Genomic DNA, 13157 nt, shown 5'->3' on the forward strand with positions numbered 1-13157 from the left:
GCCCCACACTCCGACTAAGCAGAGCAGAAAAGGGACACTCTCAGACCGGCAGGGAGAGTCAGTGAGTGGATTTGCAATTCCAAACAGACTAAATAAATTAAGGGTGAGACTGATTTTCTTAAATGCAACCTCCAATAGGGGAAAGTTCTGGGAACTTGTAAAAACCTGTTCTAAGAACACTTTGAAAATCCTGTTCTCTGAAGGACGTAGATTTTTATTTATATATATATTTTTAAAAAGGTCATACCAGCTATAACTTTAAACTTTACACTGAAATGTGCATAGGAGAAACTACCAAGTTGCTACAAAATGTAAAATTACATATAGTAATTAAAAAAATAGATGAAGAAATAACTCATTTTTAAAATTATATCAAAGGAAGACGTTCCTAACCAAATACTGTTTGTTTTGTGTGTTTATGTTTCCTGTGTGTGTGTGTATTGACGAGAGATTTATATGATGATTACCCTAATTTTGGTAATATGTGTTGTCAACAACAGTTATATTTGAAGTGGGACACTGGTGTAAGACATTAGGTCTTCCATATTCTCCAGTAGAACATTGGCAGACGCTTCACTATTAGTTCTAATGCAAAGGAATCAAGTGCCGTGACCAACTGAAAGGCACAAATACCATAACTTCTCTCCTGGGAAGTGGGTAACACTATCTTGGATTTTGTTTTTTTAATTGGCACATATTAAAACCTGTGAGTGAGAAAATCTAAACTCTTGACACCATTGAGAGAAGTGCAGAAATAACCATCATAGAAAAGGTAAACTATAGCAAAGCAATAGAGGCACTAAAAGAAGCACAAGAGCATTCTACCAATTCGGCTCAAATATGGGAAAAACATTAATCATGGATAAAACTGGGTAGCATTTCCCTGCTGACGGCAAATTTCAAATCTAATAAAGAATTCAGATATGCTATTGTGAACTGGCACATTTTAATTTTAGCCTAGGCAGTATATTAACTATAATCTAACTACCCAACGTTTATTAACTTGATTATTCACGTCATTCTTAGTTAAATGGTATAGTCGTTGTGCGTTCTCAACGGACATTTAATTCTGGCTATTGTTGCCAGCAGCACAGTTACAGTCACCAACACTTTGGATAACCAGCTCTGCTAGGGAGAGTAAAATGGTTAGAGTGAGGTGATCTCTTATGTGTGTCTGGAAGTAGCTAACAAGCTAGCCAACTTTAGACAGTTAGCTTGGGTGCTTGACTACGGTTGTGAGGCCAGAACGCTCAGATCAAACCTGCTCTTAGTCGAGAGCGGGTAGGGTGCGCTCTGAACAGTCTGAATCCAAACACCTGAAGTTGTAAAATAACAAAGCTAGTAATTTGTTATGCTAACAAGCTAGCAAGAGGCTGCATAGCAACAGCATCAACGTCCGGTAGACATGCTAAGCTCAACTGAAAGGTTACGGTTTGTTTACAACGTACTAAAATGAACTAATAGCATATAGTATGAAGTATATAAAAATCAAGTATGTAGTATACAGTATATTATTATGGGTATTTGAACACAGTTTGGGTATGTGAGTATATTGAGCAAATGTGTACATATTTTGGTGTCCCGGGTGGCGCAGTGGTCTAAGGCACTGCATCGCGATGCAGAGCCCAGGCTCTGTCGCAGCCGGCCGCGACCGGGAGGAATATGGGGCAGCGCACAATTGGCCTAGCGTCGTCCGGATTAGGGAGGGTTTGGCCGGTAGGGATATCCTTGTCTCATCGCGCACTAGTGACTCCTGTGGCGGGCCGGGCGCAGTGCACGCTAACCAGGTCACTAGGTGTACGGTGTTTCCTCCGACACATTGGTGCGGCTGGCTTCCGGGTTGGATGGCGCTGTGTTAAGAAGCAGTGCGGCTTGGTTGGGTTGTGTTTTGGCGGACGCATGGCTCTCGACCTTCGCCTCTCCCGAGTCTGTGCGGGAGTTGTTATCATATGAATATTGCGGTGGTAGCGGAAAAATCTCAAAGTGTAGTGTGTGGGGCCTTTGGTCATTGGAAAAGAAAGTGTGGGGGCAATAGAGCTTGAAATTGGCAAACATTACACAAGAAAAGTATTATATTTAGTGGGGTAACGGGAAGAATCGAAAGCTGATTTTGGGGTTGGATAATCCCTGCAATAATTTTTTTTAAACTGTGGCTATTGGGTAACATTGAATTTGGCAGTATGTCTGAACGAGAGCACGAATGATGTTTACAAATAGTCCAACTTTGTATCACGCCACATTTAAAGAATCCCTAAAGGGTGTCAATTTGAGGGTTCTGTGTTGATACAGTATATGGATTTGTTATTGGCATAAAAAGATGAAGAAACTCAATGTCCACCAGCGTTGTTGCCAGAGAATTGAACGTTAACTTCTCTACCATTCTCTGACAATGTCCACCAATGTCGTTTAGAGAATGCAGTATGTCCAACCACACGAAATACAATAGACCAGTGTAACCACGCCAGCCCCTCCACATCCGGCTTCTTCACCTGCGGGATTGTCTAAGGCCAGCCACCCGGACAGCTGATGAAACTGAGGAGCATTTCTGTCTGTAAAAAAGCCTTTTTGTGGGGAAAAACTCATTCTGATTGACTGGGCCTGGCACCCCAGTGAGTGGGCCTATGCTCTCCCACCCGTGGCTGTGCCCCTGCCCAGAAATCCAGTGGTGTAAAGTACTTAAGTAAAAACACTTAAGTCATTTTTGGGGGTATTTTTTTCAACTTTTACTTCACTACATTCCTAAACAAAAGTATAGGAAAATGGTCTAATTCACACGCTTATCGAGGCAACATCCCTGGTCATCCCTACTGCCCCTGATCTGGAGGACTCACTAAACACATGCTTTATTTGTAAATTATGTCTAAGGGTTAGAGCGTGCTCCTGGCTATCCGTAAATACATAAAAAAACAAGGATGTGCTATCTGGTTTGCTTAATATAAGGAATTACATTTACTTTTGATACTTAAGTATATTGAAAACCAAATACTTTTACTAAAGTAGTATTTTACTGGGTGACTTTCTCTTTTACTTGAGGAAAAGTAAAGCTACCTTAATAGAAAATTACCCAAGTACGACAATTGGGCCTAATGAATTTATTTCAATTCATTGATTTCCTTATATGAACTGTAATTGTTGCCTGTTGAGTTTATATTTTTGTTCAGTATTTAATGATCTTACAACAGGAAGAGGAAGATATGCATGTTTCCATGGTACACCAGGAATCCAGTCTTGGCCTGTGTACCACCACCTGCACACACTTTCAACCTTACAAGACAAGGATAAGACCTATGCCTCGTCTCGGTTTGTGGTGGGTGGAGCATTGGGTCAGTGTTTTTGCCAAGCCAAGGCTCTCATAAAAGGACCTTTGTTGAGGGCGTACTGAGTAAAAAAAAAAAACTTTGCTTCATGCTCTATCAGCTCAGCACAAGAGCCCCACGCTCCCAGCCATGTCAGCAGAGAGTGAGGCTAGGAGTTACACAAACAAGATTAATCCGGAACAGGCTTTTCAGCCAGGGCCCTCTGTCTGGGCTATGACCTCATCTATGGAGATACTAAAAACAGATCGGTGACCAGGGGGAGCAGGCAGGCAGTCACCAAAACTGGTTTAAGTCAATGGTGTGTATCTAAAATCAGCCCGGTAGAGGACAGTCAAATAAAACCTAAACACAGAAACTGAGGTCAGCCAGATGGGATGTGATTGAATCTGAGAGATGCGACTGGTCCCTCAGCCAACAGAAAAAAAAACATTCAAGGGGATTTCAAAGGAGGAGAGCACAACCTGCCCATTGTGCATTCATAATTTAACAGCTGGGTGTAGATGAAGCATTATAGCTGTAGCGGTCCAAGTGTGGGGTGTCTGACAAAATCCACTATATTGGTCAGAGACAGATTCGTGAGGGGCAATGCGTTTCATAGGTAATTTCTTTTACACAGGCGTTGAAAAAATAATAACATTACCTGTCAGGAACCTAACCTGCTCTTTTTTTCTGGACTAAAAGGACTGTCAGTGTCATATGTAGGCTACTTTCCACTGAGTTCTATTTTGGTGGAGAATTCTGTTTGAGTTTGTTTGCCATCTTGTCACCATGGTTACCATAATGGCACATGGTCTTACCTGTCACCACTTGCTCCACACACGCCAGGGGAACATCGTGCTCTCCAAGCAGCCGGTTGGCAACCTGGAACCTCTGAGAGAACACAACAGAGATGAACATGGTGAGGAGAGGAGGTACCTGGGGAAAAAGCACACAATAGTTCCAGGGAGACAAGAGGTTTTAACTGCAGCGGAGTGAGACTGCACCACGTTATCAACAGCTGAGGGGAAAACATTTGAACCATCTGGAATTGCTCTGCCAGGAACACTGATGATACTGTCGTTTTTGCATTTCAGTGAAATTTAAATGATTAACATGGAATCAGCTGATGAATGGAGATCATTGACAACTTTTGAGCAAATGTGTGAATCTAAAAGTTAACCCATTTGAACTGAAAGGCAAATCCACAACTTTGCAATCAATGACAATCAAGGTTAAATTTCTAAGAGTAGTGCAATCCTTCCATGAGTCCTATAAACTTCTGTTTTTCAAGTAAACAGATCTGGGATGACTCACTTAAGTTGTTTAAGAGGTGAAGGCATCAAAATAAGCTTAACACAAAACAGGCAGTCTAAAAGCACAGGGTGGGAGGTTACATAAAACATCTGACACTGGAAGAAAGACAGCAGTGTCCTAGAAACCTTTTTGTTGATGGGTATTTTGCAACAGACAACAGGCCTATCCCACATGTTGCTTATCGTGTGACAACCTTGACCACACTTTCTCCAATAAACTCAGGTGTGATCATGTAGGGTCAGTCTCCCGGGACACAGATTAAGACTAGTCGTGGAATAAAAATACATTTTAAATGGAGATTGTCTCGGATTAATCTGGGTAACCAGCCCATAGAGCTACGGTCATTTTTGGGAGAGGGGCACACAGAGTGCACCACAGGAGGTTGGTGGCACCTTAATTAGGGAGTACGGGCTCATGGTAATGGCTGGAGCGGATTCAGTGGAATGGTATCAAATACATCAAACACACGGTTTTCATGCGTCTGATGCCATTCCATTCGCGCCGTTCCAGTTATTTTTATGAGCCGCCCTCCCTTCAGCAGCCTTCTTGAAAACATACCTGCATGGGGAGGGCATCATGGGTGATGAAGGAAACCTTGAAGTTGGTGCATATCAGCTTCCCCCACAGGTCACCATGGCTGCTATCTGCTCCAATGCACTTCCTCACAAAGCTCACTTCGTTCACCACAATCTCCCCTGAGGATGACAAACAGGAAGTAACATGAACTATGACATTTAGGTTTCAAAGAAAAGCGGTAGAAAACATAGGCCTAAAAGGGACATAAATAGAAGGTGAGTGTTAACCACACAGTTATTTTAAGTCTTATAGCGATGAAACAGGGACTGATGGCTGAGTAATATGACATGAATGAACCTGGGGGAAATATGCTATGGAAGTGGAATGATCACGTACTAAAATGTCTTTCTCCTAGTCTCATTCATGCTTCTGCCATCCAGCCAGAGGCATCCTGTTACACTGCTGGAGAGTGATCTGTGCATTTCTCCTCTCAGGCCCTCGAATTGGCTCTAATGATCCCACATTCCAGTCTGAGGCATTGGGTCAGGGTGATGGAAATACCTGTCAGAGAATAGCTAGACCGCTTCATGACAGAGGAGGTCAACACAACACTCTGTTACCTAACTTATAGGCCTTATAGCCCGTTGTGACCTCTACACTTTAACCCCTCTTTGGTTTCAGTGGCATCTCAAATCAAATTTTATTTGTCACATACACATGGTTAACAGATGTTAATGCGAGTGTAGCGAAATGCTTGTGCTTCTAGTTCCGACAATGCAGTAATAACCAACGAGTAATCTAACAATTCCAGAACTACTACCTTATACACACACAAGTGTAAAGGGATAAAGAATATGTACATAAAGATATATGAATGAGTGATGGTACAGAGCGGCATAGGCAAGATACAGTAGATGGTATCGAGTACAGTATATACATATGAGATGAGTATGTAAACAAAGTGGCAAAGTTAAAGTGGCTAGTGATACATGTATTACATAAAGATGCAGTAGATAGAGTACAGTATATACGTATACATATGAGATGAATAATGTAGGGTAAGTAAACATTATATTAGGTAGCATTGTTTAAAGTGGCTAGTGATATATTTTACATAATTTCCCATCAATTCCCATTATTAATGTGGCTGGAGTTGAGTCTGTGTTGGCAGCAGCCACTCAATGTTAGTGGTGGCTGTTTAACAGTCTGATGGCCTTGAGATAGAAGCTGTTTTTCAGTCTCTCGGTCCCAGCTTTGATGCACCTGTACTGACCTCTCCTTCTGGATGATAGCGGGGTGAACAGGCAGTGGCTCGGGTGGTTGTTGTCCTTGATGATCTTTATGGCCTTCCTGTGACATCGGGTGGTGTAGGTGTCCTTGGAGGGCAGGTAGTTTGCCCCGGTGATGCGTTGTGCAGACCTCACTACCCTCTGGAGAGCCTTACGGTTGTGGGCGGAGCAGTTGCCGTACCAGGCGGTGATACAGCCCGACAGGATGCTCTCGATTGTGCATCTGTAGAAGTTTGTGAGTGCTTTTGGTGACAAGCCGAATTTCTTCAGCCTCCTGAGGTTGAAGAGGCGCTGCTGCGCCTTCTTCATGATGCTGTCTGTGTGGGTGGACCAATTCAGTTTGTCTGTGATGTGTACGCCGAGGAACTTAAAACTTACTACCCTCTCCACTACTGTTCCATCGATGTGGATAGGGGGTGTTCCCTCTGCTGTTTCCTGAAGTCCACAATCATCTTCTTAGTTTTGTTGACGTTGAGTGTGAGGTTATTTTCCTGACACCATACTCCGAGGGCCCTCACCTCCTCCCTGTAGGCCGTCTCGTTGTTGTTGGTAATCAAGCCTACCACTGTTGTGTCGTCCGCAAACTTGATGATTGAGTTGGAGGCGTGCGTGGCCACGCAGTTGTGGGTGAACAGGGAGTACAGGAGAGGGCTCAGAACGCACCCTTGTGGGGCCCCAGTGTTGAGGATCAGCGGGGTGGAGATGTTGTTGCCTACCCTCACCACCTGGGGGCGGCCCGTCAGGAAGTCCAGTACCCAGTTGCACAGGGCGGGGTCGAGACCCAGGGTCTCGAGCTTGATGACGAGCTTGGAGGGCACTATGGTGTTAAATGCCGAGCTGTAGTCGATGAACAGCATTCTCACATAGGTATTCCTCTTGTCCAGATGGGTTAGGGCAGTGTGCAGTGTGGTTGAGATTGCATAGTCTGTGGACCTATTTGGGCAGTAAGCAAATTGTAGTGGGTCTAGGGTGTCAGGTAGGGTGGAGGTGATATGGTCCTTGACTCTCAAAGCACTTCATGATGACGGAAGTGAGTGCTACGGGGCGGTAGTCGTTTAGCTCAGTTACCTTAGCTTTCTTGGGAACAGGAACAATGGTGGCCCTCTTGAAGCATGTGGGAACAACAGACTGGGATAGGGATCGCAGGACACAACACAAAAACCCACAGCCTGACAACCTGGTGTCTGAACTGAAGAGGATTCCCTCCATTTACACGACTTCTCTCTCCTCCTCACAAACAGATGTTTTGTAATTACCTCCATAGCCCAGATGCACACAGCTCCAAGAGGTATTTATTTTTCAATATAAAAAAAGAGCTTGTGAGTCACATACACTGCTGACTGTTTCTACTCCAGGATCCTTCTCGCTCTCTGGCCATTCAGTGGGAGTTCACAGACTCAGCCCATGCACTACAGGCTTGCCAGGGAAACCCCATGCGCCAGAGAATGGGGATCAGGTGGGCCTAGCTGTCCTCCTCCCGGGAAAATGATCTGAGGAGAACTGAGAACCCAGCATAAACTTTTAACTGAGCACAGCCTCAAACGGACAGAGACTGCTTTGGTTAGTAAGGCTGCTTGATGGATCGAGGTCCTCCTCAAATTTTACATCCAGATCAAAACCCCTCATCAAAGACCGGCATACCCAGTCCTAAACTAGACCGTAACTTTCTAGACTAAACCATGAATGTTGTTTTTATTGATGTTGCCGCTGCCTGTGTCACTGAACCTAAGAGGTCTGACAGTAACGAGCTCGCAAACTCACTGGCAACTTGGATGGACATGAATGTTTATGACAAACCGTTGTCTCTCAAACATTTGAAATCTAAACCATGACCAGTTCAATGAATGCAGCTGATACCGTCGCATAGCGCAAAGTTCCTGGCATTTCATGATTGGTAAATTCATGCTTAATCTATGTATGAAGTGAAGACCTAAAGTAGAAGAGACTATGATAGACTAGTACATTACATGAATGCAGTGCAGTTGTGATTCCCTCTCGTTTTATATCGTGGCAGTATGGTTGTGAGCGACACTGCAGCGTCACTAGGCTATAGGCCAGCCCATCCATAACAGCTGGAGCTGCTTTGCAGAGGGTTACCGTAGGACAGGCAGGGAACAGCCAAAGAGAACCAGGCCCAGCACTGCAAACAGGATCCTCACATGTCAAAATGACAGTTTTTCCTCAGTCAGCGTGAGCTTAACCCATTCAGCCCAACAGTAATCTGTCACTTTCCATTTAGCTGGTTTCTTTTGATGCATTCATTATATACACTGCATTGTCTATGAGCAAATTAGAGCCTGACCGTATATCCAAGTTAGAGCCTGACCGTACATCCAAATTACAGCCTGACCGTAAATTGATATAAAGACAGCGTACAAAGTGGAATGAAATGCTGACTTCCAGGTGAATCTTGCACTGTGTAGGCACTGTGTACGCTACTCCTTGTATAGGACATTTCACCCAAGGCTAGGCTTATTTGTTCTTGCCTGTAATCCATGTAAAACATTGTTTACAAGCTACATTATATGACCCGTGTCACTGCATTACAAGTTATTTGATGTAACAATAAAACGTTACAGCCTGTGAGTCTTATTGAAGATAGTGGGGATAGTAAAGGTGGAGATCTAGGGTCATGTTTCTCAGCTTGGATTAAAGATCAGACAAGGAACAGAGAGAGAGAGAGAGAGAGAGAGAGAGAGAGAGAGAGAGAGAGAGAGAGAGAGAGAGAGAGACTGAAGAAATAGGTTGCCGCTCTTGTAATTGTGGGACAAGTCAGCAAGCGCCCACCATCAAACACTACCATGTTCACTTCCAAAGCGGCAAGGTAGCCTAGTGGTTAGAGTGTTGGACTAGTAACTGGAAGGTTGCAGGTTCAAATCCCCGAGCTGCCTGTTCAAGGTTCTGCCCCTGAACAGGCAGTTAACCCACTGTTCCTAGGCCGTCATTGAATTAATCTGCAGGCTTGATGAGTTAACAACTCTTTTGTGGAGGCAGAATGCTGACGGGTCTGACACAAGAGTACAGTACAGCCACACACAGCCTGGACTGCAGCCTTGAACCCCCACTGGACAGCAACTCTGCCAGTAAGTAACCTGGGTTACCACAACATCTAACAAACAGTACTGTGGTCATGTCATCAACCGCTTACATCATAACACTCGCTGTTTATCACAGAGTTTGTTACTTTCAGTGCCTATTCAGATAAATGTCAGTTGGCCACGGTCATGGTAACACAGATCCAGAAGAATCACAAGGCCTATCCTGTGTGTGATTGGCAAGTCAAAAACATGTATATCATGTAACCATACTGGAGGGAACAAACGCTTCCAAGGATGAGATTCTCCTTTTTGACTAAGTCCACAAACCCCTAAATCCAATAGGGCTATTAATGTGATCAGACCTGCCAACTGACCAAACTAGCCACAACCTGGCTTTGCTTCCTGGGGTTTTGTAGCTTTCAAAGCAGGCCGCCTGTGTTTATGTACAGCACCTAGCAGACCAGATCACAGTTTGGACAGCTGGTGGCGAGGGACACAGGCTCAGACGCAACACGGTCTCTGTATACAGTGATTATCACAATCCCCTCTGAGTCACACGAGACTAGTGAGAAATGCCTCAGTTACAACAAAGATGGCAGTTAAAAGGGACAGATATACGTCAGCATTCCACCTGTACAATAGTAGAGTACAGTGCGCCAGTAACACCATCACATACCATCTACTGCATCTTGATGTAATTAAATGTTTCACTAGCCATTTTAAACAATGTCACTTTATAATGTTCTCATACCCTAAATTACTCATCTCCCCATTATTTTTATTTCTACTTTGCACATTCTTCCACTGCAAATCTACCATTCCAGTGTTTTACTTGCTATATTGTATTTACATCGCCACCATGGCCTTTTTTATGCCTTTACCTCCCTTAACTCACCTCATTTGCTCACATCGTATATAGACTTGTTTCGACTGTATTATTGACTATGTTTGTTTTACTCCATGTGGAACTCTGTTGTTGTATGTGTCGAACTGCTTTGCTTTGTCTTGGCAAGGTCGCAATTGTAAATGAGAACTTGTTCTCAACTTGCCTACCTGGTTAAATAAAGGTGAAATAAAAAATGTATATACTGTACTCTATACCATCTACTGAATCTTGCTATCTTGATGTAATGTATCACTAGCCACTTTAAACAATACCACTTCATATAATGTTTTCATACCCTACAGCACTCATCTCATATGTATATACTGTACTCTATATCACCTATTGCATCTTGCCTATGCATTCCTTTACACTTGTGTGTATAAGGTGGTTGTTGTGAAATTGTTAGGTTATATTACTAAGCATTTCGCTACACTTGCATTAACACCTGCTAACCATGTGTATGTGACAAATACATTTGATTTGACATTGTTGATGGATAGCGATAAGACATGTCATTCTGAGAAACTCATGACTTTGCCCATATTAGCCTAGGTTGTGTGATTATCGGAGCAGAACTCCCATGCTGACAAACTACGTGGTGAAGAGAGACGGAGGACAGCATTAGTATGTGGCCAGAGAGGTGAGAATGTGTTTGGGAGTACAGAGAGTTAGCTTTGCCTCATGCAAACACCACTGCCAGGCACATTTTTTCACCACCTCAGGAGAGGCCTCAGCTCACATTCTCCTACTGAGAAAACAACAGCGGGACATCTATTACAGTACCTGTCTAACTATCATTACAGATGCCTACAGTTGAGATGATCATGTGTCATAAAGGTGACAGTGTGTCAGCGAGGAGCCTAAACAAGACAGTCAATGTTGGTCGTCTATGTTTGGACACCCACACACTCCAGAAACACAAGTCACATACAAAGTGAGAGTAGGAGAGAGAGAAAGAGAGTGGGGGATGAGAGAGAGAACTAGGCCTAGAGGAGGAAAAAAATAAAAATATTCAGAGAAGAGGGAGAATCTCAACCAGACAGTTCACTAATTAGAGGTGGGCAGCCAGCAAAGGACCAGCCAGGGATGGAGAGAATCTGAGGAGGACAGAGAGATAAACAGAGAGCTCCAGAAATTAAAGGGGTAGGACAGATTAACAGAGAGAGAGAGGGGAAGATAGAAGAGAGGCACAGTTGAGATGATTTGTTGATATGAGTTAGCCCCACTGTGGTCCTCTGTCTGGTCAGTTTGGTGTGGACTTGAATGGCTCCTTCAATCAGAGACCCCTTTGAATGGGTCACATTCAAGTTGCATAGCAACACTGCCAAGGAGCTGGGAAGCCCACAAACAAAGCCAAAGTCTCCCCATTCAAGGCTACCTTCACAGTGCCATGAACTAAAGATCAGAACATAGGCCATGGTGTAAAATCAAACCTGAGATTCAATGTAGGCTAAATTGTTTGTAGTCCAGTTGAGGGAGAGGAGGTAACTACCTTATTTTGTAAAGCAAGGCCAGGTGGCACTGCGTGAGGGCCTAATGTTTACTTTCACTGCCAGCATTCATTTAAAGACACTGGCAGAACCCAGAAATAACACTAGCTAAACCTCCAGTCAAAGAACAGCGGCCATCCCTCTATAAAAAATACCAGCATCTTAAAATGATCAGCTGAAATAGAGCAGCGAAATAGAGAAGAGTAGAAGTATACAACCAAAGCAGGGCTATACAGTACACCTGTTTTACTCACATATGCGCCTAAATATTTTACTGTGCGATCCTAAAAATTAAGGATTCTAGCATTATTACATCAAATATTTTTTCCCTGCGCTCCTAAATTTCTTTGTGTACGCAAACATTTTACAACTTAGGCGCACATGTGTTCCTTGTAAAAAATATTTTAAAAAGGTCAGCGTAGAGCCCTGCAAAGCAGAGAAAATAACAATAAAGTACAACATTTTGGTTTTATTTCAGAAGCGTAAAAAAAAACATGCTAATTGCTTCTAGAATGAGGGAAGGTCTATCCTCTGTTGCTTAATTATAAGGAGTGAACGCCTCAAAGGGAAATTAGTCCCACAGCACAACCTCTGGTTCATTACTTGTCCTCAGACTCAGATATAGGCCTAATGACACTTCAAGGTTATATGGTCAAGTGTTTCTCAATCTTGCTCCATTATATCAGTGAGATTCTGCCTCCATAACAGCCATGAATGAACCGAAATGCCAAAGAATGTTGTTACACATCCTGGCTTTTTTGGAACAATAGTTTATGGGGGGAGCAACATGAATTGAGTGAGAGGGTCATGGCCCCTCCCTGTACACAGTTTGATAAGTGATGGTTAGATATATACACAGAATTTTCATTTTATTTCTAATGTCTCCTTGTATATCTTAATATACTGGAGCAAAATGTAATATGGAGAGGTTGGGTGTCAGTTTAGCTCACACAAACACTGCCAACTTAATGTAAAAAAAAATAAAAAGTAAACAAACCTGAGGTCCTGCCACACATTAAAAACTCATTGGTGGAGAAAAACACACTAAATGTGGTAAATAGCTTTTAGTGACTGATGCCCTGTGAACAGGAAATACCCATGTGAATCTCTTATTGTATTCTCCTTAAGACAGTCATTAACCAACTCGCATCCTCTCTGAGCTGGAATTTGACTGCAAAGGCAGGAAGGAATATATGAACCAGCCCATTGTTAACTAAGGCTAAATTATGCACCGTTAGTTGCAGTGATGAAAAGGAGGCCAGGCAGGCACTGCATTGCCATGGTGACTTGAAACAGCCCAGAGAAAGAAAAAAAAAAAGAGATTTAGT

The 13157-nt window shown here is 43.2% G+C and overlaps 1 protein-coding gene across 1 annotated transcript in view; it reads right to left on the reverse strand.

Moving 5' to 3' along the window:
* mtmr10 (myotubularin related protein 10) overlaps window positions 1–13157 on the reverse strand; it is a 29925-nt gene that overhangs the window by 15553 nt on the left and 1215 nt on the right. The window contains exons 3-4 of the mRNA XM_024440244.2: window positions 5169–5305; window positions 4115–4187 (exon numbers count right to left, since the gene is read on the reverse strand). Coding sequence (XP_024296012.1) covers window positions 4115–4187; window positions 5169–5305 — 210 coding nt within the window. The remainder of the gene's footprint in view (window positions 1–4114; window positions 4188–5168; window positions 5306–13157) is intronic.

Source organism: Oncorhynchus tshawytscha, linkage group LG12 (genome assembly GCF_018296145.1).
Source record: "Oncorhynchus tshawytscha isolate Ot180627B linkage group LG12, Otsh_v2.0, whole genome shotgun sequence".
In the NCBI taxonomy this organism is placed as follows: domain Eukaryota; kingdom Metazoa; phylum Chordata; class Actinopteri; order Salmoniformes; family Salmonidae; genus Oncorhynchus; species Oncorhynchus tshawytscha.